This window comes from Protopterus annectens, chromosome 3.part0 (genome assembly GCF_019279795.1).
Source record: "Protopterus annectens isolate FY-2018-M chromosome 3.part0, PAN1.0, whole genome shotgun sequence".
Taxonomy (NCBI): domain Eukaryota; kingdom Metazoa; phylum Chordata; order Ceratodontiformes; family Protopteridae; genus Protopterus; species Protopterus annectens.
Genome location: NC_056731.1, coordinates 1,533,762,834 through 1,533,773,773, shown reverse-complemented (window position 1 = coordinate 1,533,773,773; position 10,940 = coordinate 1,533,762,834). Strand labels below are relative to the sequence as shown.

The window sequence follows — 10,940 nt, the reverse complement described above, 5'->3', positions numbered from 1 at the left end:
TGCCTTACAATTGCCTGCAGATGGATGTTCAGTGATTAATAGCTTGGTATGAACTTACCATTCATCATAAAGTCTGGAAACTTCTTATCACACGTATATTAATCAAATCAGCCATACTCTGTTAGACACAGGCAATCTGTCCTGTAGTGCTTGGAAACAGTTGGGGAAAGCCACCGACACATAAATCCATTTGTGACAAGCAGTAGGTGTTATCCATAAGCAGCATATGTCTTAAGGAAGAATCTAGTATTAGCAAGGTTTGTAAGGATATAGATTCTCTTTAATCAGAACCTCAGGACTCTTTGCAACTGGGTAGCATACTTAATCTGATAGGAATAAATCAAGGTGCATTGTTTTATTTATAGATATATTGAGTAATTGAGAAGGGTAACATTAACTTGATATTTTATGAGAATCTAAAAGATAAAGCCAATCATTTCTTTAATAATGGGAAGTACAATGCTGAGTAAGAAAGGTTTTGGTAATACAGATATAGAGATGCTAAAAACTGCCGTCTTTCCTTTCTTTAACTATCCACAAATATTTATTTACTAAGTTTCATACAATAAAACTGTTTGACACTCCTTTCACTTAATAGACACTAATTAGAAGTAGCATTGACAGTCACAATGTCTTAGACTTTCTGGTTTTGCTTGTTTCAAAGATGGCAACTCATACTGAAGACTGCAGCATTGTCTTTGTGTGTGTTTCTTGGTGCATAGGTTTATACTAACCATCAGAGACATGGGGGCATACCAGGGCTGAATTTGACATTTCCCATTTAATGATCAAAGTCTTGTTTGAATAGTGTCAGGGATGAACTCTTCTTCACATGCACGGGGAGCTTATTCCATAGGGCAGCAATCGTATGAGATACATGTCAGTCTCTCCAGCATGTCCTATTTATTTTCAGGTCCTTGGATCTATTGTTTCTGGTGCTGCTTGTTTGCAGATGTGCAAGAGATCCCTCAGAGCTGGATCTGAGGATGCCCTGTATGTTAGTAGGAGACTGAGTACAGAGATAGCGCTTTAAGGTGATCTGTGTAGGGCAGAGTATTCTTCTGGTTAGAAACCTTTCAGGGCATTCCAACCGATGCAAGTGCCTGGTTAGGTATATGCCAAAGGGGGCATTGTAATCAATGATGGGTCTGATAAGGGCTGAGTAGAGTGGTACTATAACTTCTTGTATGTGGATCCCATACTCTTGCTTATGAGTTGGGCAACAAAGAATGATTTTCTTACTGTCTTCATTACGTGTTGTTTGAAGGCCAGATTACTGTCTATATTCCCAGATCCCTAACTACCATGGCAACACTTAAGGGACTTTTATCAATGGAGTAACTAGTTTGGGTGGACAATTTCCCAAAGGGCACTATAATGCATTTCTTCATGTTGAGTTTTAATCCATGATGTTGGCACCAGTCATTTTATTTGCATTAGACCCTCTTGTAGGATGCCATTTTCATAGCAAGAATCTATAATAGTTAATGTAAAGAGAGATAAGAAGGATGAACCAAGACATGGACAAAATTAAAGGACAAACAATTTCTTTTAATTGTAAGTGCTTTTGTAGCAAATTGAGCTGCTTCATCAGACAATCCAACAGTACAATTACAAATATTTAAACTACACATTAACCAATAGAATCGCAAAATCAGTTATAAATTAAAATCTGAACATTCTAATTTAAAAGCATATGCAGCTGCATTTAAAACATTTTAAAACAATTTAAAAGAGTTAATCTATGTAAACCTCTTGCCTGTAAAATTGATTTGATGGATACTTTGTCATTAATCCCTTTACCCCAGGTGGCTCTCAACCTTATAATCCATTCTAGCTCTACCTTCTAAGTTTGATTTCTAAGATCTCCCCCTCTCACATTATTATGGGTTCTTTCCATTACCATAAACCTGAAAACATGTGCATATCATACATGTGTTCCCTCATGTACTCCTTCAACATATGGTTAGTCTTCCCTATGTAGAAGGAGCTGCATTTTATACAGTGCGCCAGGTATACCAGGTTCATGCTTGTGCAACTTCAATTCCCATATTTTTCCTGTAGCTGGGTGGGTAAATTTAACACTGCTGTCTATGTATCTGCAATAATTACATTTATCACAAGGGAACATACCTATTTCACTTGCATCTGATTCATTAACATATGCATCCTTAGGGCCACATAAAAGTCTTTTCAAAGATTTTTTATTATTATATATGTAACTAGGCTTACCTCCTACTATGTTTTTCACTTTCACATCTGTACATAAGATGTCCCAATATTTCATAAATATATCTTGCAGTGCCCTAATATAACTAGAATATGTTATAGGTATACGCATGTATCTCTTAACTGCATTTTTATTATTGTTAATACTGGTGGCCTCTGAAAAGTAGGATTTGTCTTTACTCTCTCTACAATCATGTATTTTTAAAAGTATCCCTGTAACTTCACTGTCTGCATAGCTCCTATCAATGAAATTAGTTCTAAAGTTCTCCAATTCATCAAAACAATTTTCATCATTGGCCACCAGTCTAGAAGTTCTTAAACCTTGGCCTATGAAGGTAAGTGCTTCTATAACATTCTTTCTTATAAATCTGTGTCTCAAATCTCCCCATATTGCTCCTGGATATCCTAACAACCCAAAAGTTAAAAGTGTTGAGTGAGCTATTAATAGTATACTTGAGAAATTCAGTACTGTTATTTATAGCTTCAAAGAAGTTCTGCAGAGAGTACTCATCTCCCTCCCACAACAGAAACAAGTCACCTACAAAACATCTGTAGAAAATTAACTGTCCTGTATTCTCAAAGATATGTAAATGACTTCTCTTCCAGCTAACCATGACAATATTGGCGTAGCTATTGGCACACAAGGTGTGTATAATAGTTCCCAATATAAAGTCATCTGCAAACTTGATGAGCCGAAAGCCTTTGACATTAGCCTTGACTTCTTAGAAGTAGATTCCAAATGTGAGCAGGCCAATTACAGGGCCCTGGGATACTCCACTGCTGACTGGTCTCCTGGTGGAGGTGGTCTCACCTATCCTGACTTCTTTGGTCCTTTCTATAAGCCAGCTGGCTATCCAGTGAGTTATGTAGGGATTTATACCTAGTTCTGACAGTTTGTCAATAATACCCAAGTGGAGTATTGTATTGAACACCTTGACCAAGGCAAGGTAGGTGGGATGCACTATTTTCACTTCATGCATACCCTTGTTGGCCATTTTACAGAAGTCTACAAGGTTGAGTAGACAAGAATGTCTCCTAACAAAGACAAATTGAGATGGGTCAGTGTCTGTAGGTTGTCAGTGCCCTTGCTGATTATTTTCATGATAATTCATTCCATGGCTTTGCATATTAGACTTTTCAAACTAGTGAGTCTGTAGTTACTGGGGTCAGTTGATGGTCCACCCTTATGAAGAGGAATGACCATTGTGGCACTCCATTCTACTGGCATGTAACCTGTATTGAGGCTGTAATTGAAGAGTGCCTCAAGTGGTCCTGCTAGGTCATGTTTTAGGCTATTTAGGAGGCAAACAATTATACCATTGGGACCAGTGAAGCAGTGCTTTTGTCCTTTGTGAGCACTGCTGAGACCTGCTGCCTGTTGATAAATGGTGGGGATCTGCTAGAAAGGAGTTTCACGGGGGGTTGGGGGATTAAATGAGAGCAAAATACTTCAATCAGTAGGTTCACTATGTTACCCTGGTTAGTGAAGGTTGTGCCATTTATCGGCAGACTGCTGAGTGTTACCTTTAAGGATCATGACACAACTGAAGAAGGCCTTGTGATTATTCTTGGCCTGGGAGGCTATCCTGACCTCATAATTGGACTTTTGTGGACTTTATGGTGAGTTCTATTGATTCTTTGAAATCAAGTCAGTGAATAAATGATAGTCACTGGTAGACAAGAACTTCTGTGTGCAATATGAGAGGCACATAAATACTGGGATATAGAAACCAAGGCAAAAAGAATTAAAGAAATGTAAACTGAAAACTGAGTTGCTTCTAATTTTTACAGAGCTCAAGCTTTTTACAGTGTTAGAGTCTATTAAAATTGTAAGTCTATTTAGACAAATATAATTTTTAAAAAGTTGTTTGCAGCAATATTCATTGTTTTTTTTCAGCATTTATAAATTATACCTATAAGTCATATGCATTATATAGCATTAATCTGAATTTGTTTGTTTTTTAAAGGATAGCCAATGAGCACTCTCCGAAACTTCAGATTCGAAGCCACAGTTATCTGAGGGCAGTGAGTGAAGTTTCCATCAACAGAAGTTTGGACTGCCTGGATCCAGCAACCTTGCTTGCCTCACCTAAATTCCGATCTCGGAATGAAAGCTACATGCGAGCCATGAGCACTATCAGTCAGGTAAGTGACTTACATACAAAAGTGTATTGCCAATGCATTATTTTAAGCATACTCTATCACTACTTTTTTATACATTTTGTTTTAATGGACTTTTTAAGCATGTGGAAAAGCGCATAGTCTCTTTAAATTGTTAATTGGCAGTGCTTTCTAATTAATCTAGGATTTTCAAGGTATATAAGACACCTGATTTAACAGCATGGTGTCACTTGATAAAGCTCAGAATTCCTCTGAGTGAAAGCGCTTGTGTGTTATCATTCTGTGGTTCTGAATAAAGGAATTATTTGAATTCGTTTGGTGCCTACCTGGATTTACTGAATCTGCTTTGTTGAACTTACAAGGAGCTGTTCCATTTCCTGGCTACATACAAAAATGGCTTTATCCATGTTGGATCATACAACTTAGCTGATTTTTGATATATATATATATATATATATATATATATATATATATATATATATATATAGGTTCACTTCAATTCACTGAACTTTCAATTCACTGACTTTCATTTCACTGACACCATTTCACTGAAATTCATTTCAATGAAACTTCATTTCACTGAAAGTTCATTTCACTGACAACTATTATTAGCAATAAAATGGAATATGCCCCCTTCCCCACTGTAGTGCGACCCTGGAGTTAAAATATATAGTTAGGGGGCTGGGGGGGGCAGAGCCCCCCACATCAGGGGGTGTGTTGGGCGCAACCCCCCATTTCATTTCATATGATATTCTTACGTTTTGATATAATATTGCTTAGTAAAAGAAAAGTAAGTGGGGGGCTGTGCCCCCACCCCCCCTAACTATATATTCTAACTCCAGGGTCGCACTACAGTGGGGAAGGGGGCATATTCCATTTACTTTGTAATAATACTTGTCAGTGAAATGAACTTTCAGTGAAATGAAGTTTCAGTGAAATGAATTTCAGTGAAATGGTGTCAGTGAAATGAAAGTCAGTGAATTGAAAGTTCAGTGAATTGAAGTGAACCCATATATATATATATATATATATATATATATATATATATATATATATATATATATATATATATATACATATATATATATATATATATATATATATATATATATATATATATACATATATATATATATATATATATATAGAGAGAGAGAGAGACACACACTATAAATATATATATATATATATATATATATATATATATATATATATATATATACACACACATATATATATATATATATATATATATATATATATATATATATACACAAATGACACAGCACTCAGGAACCAGGAAGAGAATAACCCCACAGCTGACTGTTGTTTTCGGAGTCAGCCATGGTGTTATTAAATCATTTGTTCTTTCCTCTATCTGGGAGCTATGTCATTTGTTTGAGTGTACAGCATTATGAATGTACAGAGAAACAGGCACTCGGTTTTGTACCAGCGGTTGTATATGGATTTTATTGGAATATAGATATATAGACATATATATTTTATATATATATATATATATATATATATATATATATATATATATATATATACATACATACATACATACATACATATATACATATACATAACATATATAGAAGCGAGAGATATTTTCGTGAGTTGTTAAAAAAAAAACACCCTATTTCTACCTGTGGTTAACAGACCATTAGCAATACTGTTTTGCATATTCAGCATTGATACTTGCTGTGCATCTCCAGATTTAGAATACTACTGTTTGTCATATATTCTGCTGTTTTTTTCTTTAACTGTTTCAAATCTTACAGTCTTTGGTCAGATATAGAATTCCCACCCAGTCTTTGATATCATATTGTATTTTTTTGCACTGTTTTCTATATTGCTTCTTCACTCTACATAGGCCGTTTTTTTTTTTTTTTTTTGGTTTGCTTTGGTTCTCCTGTAAAATGTCAGTGTCCTGAAAGCTTGAAACCAACAGGGTGAAATACTCCTTCCACACAGTCCCATACTTATATATTATTTATTTATTATTTATTTATTTTACATTTGTTGACCGGGCTAGTCTAGCTGGAGATATTTCCATTTTAAGTAGAGGCCCGGGGAGAAAAGCTCCACATACTTAATAATAATATAGAAAATACAAAGCAATAAGAGGCAAGCCACATACTTTAGGAAGGAATTAACATAACATATATACCAACTCCAAGGTCACACCAACTAAAAGAAGGGAGAAATCTCCTAAAATGTGAATTAGTGCTGGTGCAGAATTGGAAAATGCACTGACAATGATTTTCTATGGAAAAAAAGAGTTTGGCACTATGCCATTTGTCTTTTTTTCTGCAGGCTACTGATGCTCAAGCAATTTCATCATGAGCATGAAACCAAGAGCATGCATACAGAAGCCTTTGTTTACCTCTTAGCTCCTTAATAAGGCTAAGATGACACTATATACACATGTGTGTGTGTGTGTGTGTGTGTGTGTGTGTGTGTGTGTGTGTGTGTGTGTGTGTGTGTGTGTGTGTATGGATTCCTATTACAAGAATGAAAGTTCACTACTTCGAACTTGTAATAGGAAGCCTCACTTCTGTGAAAGTTCACTTTAACGAAATTGAACTTTTGCGTAAGTGCACTTCACAGAAAACACCGCAGCACAGTGGAGGACATAAAAAACAAGCTATGTCCTCCACTATGGTGCAATAGTCACAGACCTTAGGGTTACGGCACAGGTTAGGGTAAGGGGATAGTTAGTAAAGCTATCCCCTTACCCTACCCCATGCCCTAACCCTAAGGTTCGTGACTATTACACCATAGTGGAGGACATTACTATGTCCTTCACTGCCCTGCAGTCGTCATGGACCTTAGGGTTAAGTACCATGGGTACCATTCATAGAAGAAGAAGAATGGTGAAGGAAAAAAATTGCAGGGTTTAGTGGCAGCTGCTTCCATCCCTAATGTGGGTGATATACCCCAACCCCCTACTCATACATAGCAACTCAAAAATCGTACAACACTGGGGAAAATAGAAAACTCCTTCAACCCCACTGCCTCTGATTAGGCTGATCCCATAACATGTGAAATGTGATGAATTGTGAATCAGCAAAAGCAGTCTCTCAATTCACAGTTCAATGAAACAAAGAAAGCATGGATGGATAGAGAGGCAGATAGACAGATAGATAGATAGATCTGTGTGTGTGTGTGTGTGTGTGTGTGTGTGTGTGTGTGTGTGTGTGTGTGTGTGTGTGTGTGTGTGTGTGTGTGTGTGTGTGTGTGTGTGTGTGTGTGTGTGTGTGTGTGTGTGTGTTTGTGTGTGTGTGTGTGTGGTATGATAGAACAACCATTACAAGGCTAACCACCTGACTGTGTGAACACTGGCACTAGATGATTGTCATTGTTGATGTGATACTCCAACCTCGTGTGCAAAAATAAAAAAAGGGGTTGTGGTTTGATGGATTGATGGATGGACGGATATCATCTGCATATTTGCCAGAATGATCGTAAATATTGTACTCACTGTAGATGGGCTACTACAATGCATGAGGTAATTACTCAGAATCTTTTAGAAATTGTACCAAATGACGTGGAAATTCATGGAGCTTATTTAAAGTTCTATACCATTACATGATACAGAAAGTATCATTGTAGACACCTTAGATGAGGGGGAATGTAGCATGCTCTAGGCACACAGTCTGTTATAAAAATGCCCCCAACATATGCTACTTCAGAGAAGAAAAACATTTCTGATTGAGAATGCACTTCTTTAATATGGCTGAGTAATTGCATTGACCAGAAAATTGATTTAATGGCTTACTGATATATTTACCATGCATAAGCAATGCAAATAAAACAGGACCTGAAACCTATGGCTAATTCAGCAGTCAGTACAGTACAGTTTTAATGAAAACTGCTGTCAAGCAGAGAATGCTGCTACATCAGCTGTCTGAGGGGAGAGCTGTGTCTGATAGCATTATGTTGTGTTTCTTTTTAACGTGTATTTATATCATTGCTGTAGTGATAGTATTACCCTCATTAAGCCTTGCTTTAAAACCTCCACATGAGAAATAGATTTCTCCATGTTAAGTTCAGCTGTTTGAAATCAGCTACCTGCATACGTAAGGCAACAGGAGAGACTTTAATTATTTAGAGACGTACTAAAAGAGGGTGGCCGCGGTGGTGCAGCAGTTAGCATTGCCGCCTCACAGCAAGAGGTTCTCCGGTTCGATGCTAAGCTGGGGTGCCTTCTGTGCAGAGTCTGCATATCCTCCCTGTGGTCATGTGGGTTTCCTCCAGGTTCTCTGGTTTCCTCCCACATCCCAAAGACATGCTGTAGATGGACTGGACACTCTAAACTGGCCCTAGGAGTGAGTGAATGCATGCATGTGTGTGCCTTCAGTGGAAGGTTGGGTGCTGGGCTGGCAACTCGACACTGTAAAATTCCACTGCCAATCATGAGCGGACAGATGATCTGCTGTGGTGGCCCCCAACTGGGAAAAGCCGAAAGAAGAAGTGGCATACTAAAAGAAGAACTAGCTAAACTCACCAGATACTCTTTTGTTTCCATAGCAATTGCTAGTCCTCTCAGTTCATGCTGTAATCACAACTTTCTTGTAAAGGTGTACTTTTAACAAATGCCACTGGTTGAAAGACTACTTTTATTGAACATACTGTGATGACCGTATCCTGGCCCAGCATCAAGGAGCCTCAATCCTCACCAGTCACACCAGGGAGGTCATCTCATAGAAGAGAAAAGGATAACTAATACACACAATAACGTACAATTTCCCTTAAGTGCACACAGAGATCACAGTCAGTCTGGGGCTGGCTACTACTTTGCTCACCAGGTCCCAAATAAGACTCCCCGCTGGCACAGCTATAGGGACCAGGTCTCAGCCTAAATTGGCAAGCTAGAATCTCCAGTACCCTCTCTGTCCAACCAGTGCTTCGTGTCCCTGCCAAGTAGCTGACACAGCACACACACACACACACACACACACACACACACACACACACACACACACACACACACACACACACACACACACACACACACTTTGAGATAAGTATTTATACAACTTCACAGACACTCCTGGGAAAGGCTGACACAGATTCTCCAGCTGTGCCCCTTTACCCAGACTATATGGTAGTAATTACTGCCACCACCCAGTTAATAATATCAGCTTCTAAAAGGACCTTCAAAGGGTGTCCAATTATTACTGTGCAATATTAATATCCAATGGTAGTATGACTAACAGTCAAGGCTTACTTTAGAGTGGCCTGTTACAATAACCTCTATAAATATGCAATGTACTCTAGAGCTTATCTCTACACAAATCAGCCACAGGTAGAAGGTTTTAAAAATATTTAATAATAAATAATTAAAGCACCAGACAAAACTACTACACCACAGAGATATATAAGAGTTCAGAGATCACATAGAAACTTAAAATAATACAGTAGGACAGATCTGATTTCAAAGTAAAATACCTAATCTAATTAATCTTTACTAGCTTTAACTATTCCTACAAGAAATCACAGTGATAAAATGTACATGTGAGCACAAGGCAGAGTGCTGAGAAGTTGGATATCAAGATCAAAATGCTCTCTGGTCTGTTGTGAGAAATAGTATTTAAACATTACTAACAAACATGTCTCTAAGGCCCTCCCAAAATTACATCATTTTTGACACTTAGGTTTTCCTAGTATTCCTATTGCATCATCTTAACACCTGGTCTGAATTCTCAGGCCACAAACTGCATTATTTAGCAATCTAACACCTGCACAGAAACTTACAACAATACAAAGCATTTCACATATACATTCTAGCAGAAACTACAGCAATAAAGCACCTTCCACATCTAAATTCTAGTCATAAACTTTAGCCTTAAAACAATGAGCATGAAATCTTCATCCAGCCACCCTGGAGCCAAATTCTAATATGAAAGGATCACAACATGCTTCACTGGGCCAGTAGAGTGCAATGTTGTCACATATTTTGCAGTTTCACATTTCACAGTAATCTTTTACACTCAAGAAAACATGCCTGTATTTTACATGTATTAACAAATGCCAGAATTATATATCAAATTCTGTTTGACTAGACTGGCAACCTTCGCCCATCTCTCCCCAGTTGTCACATCTCTTCCCCCTCCTGGGGAACTCAAGCAAGTTTTTCAAGTGCCTCTTGAGAAACTTTGCTTGAGAGTGTCAGGTCTATCTGAGTGTACCTCACCCCATTCCCTGTCTTGAGACCCCATCTGCATTGGCATTGCTACTCCCTCTGCAGTGCTGCATTGACATATCATATGCTTGCAACTCCAGACTCCATCTTAGCAACTTGGCATTTTGCTGACTGGCTCTGTTTAACCATGTTAGAGGGTTGTGATCTGTCATCACAGTGAATTTTTTTCCATACAGATAAGGCTGAAGTTTTTGTAGTGCCCACAGTACGGATAGACATTCCTTTTCTGCTGCTGCATGGCATTCTTCCCTGTGTTGGAGCCTATGACTGAGATAAACCCACTGGGTGCTCTTCTCCCTCTGGAGAAATCTGGATAAGTACAGCCCCCAACCCATAGTTTGAAGCATCCACCTGCACAACAAAGTATTTGCTGTAG

At 38.0% G+C, this 10,940-nt stretch overlaps 1 protein-coding gene across 3 annotated transcripts in view; it reads left to right on the top strand.

Moving 5' to 3' along the window:
- The window catches only part of DLGAP1 (DLG associated protein 1), a 5,750,587-nt gene that overhangs the window by 4,676,019 nt on the left and 1,063,628 nt on the right, over positions 1 to 10,940 (top strand). For all 3 annotated transcript variants that reach the window (XM_044065573.1, XM_044065572.1, XM_044065574.1), the window contains one exon: positions 4,197 to 4,374. In XM_044065573.1, the coding sequence (XP_043921508.1) occupies positions 4,197 to 4,374 (178 nt within the window). The remainder of the gene's footprint in view (positions 1 to 4,196; positions 4,375 to 10,940) is intronic.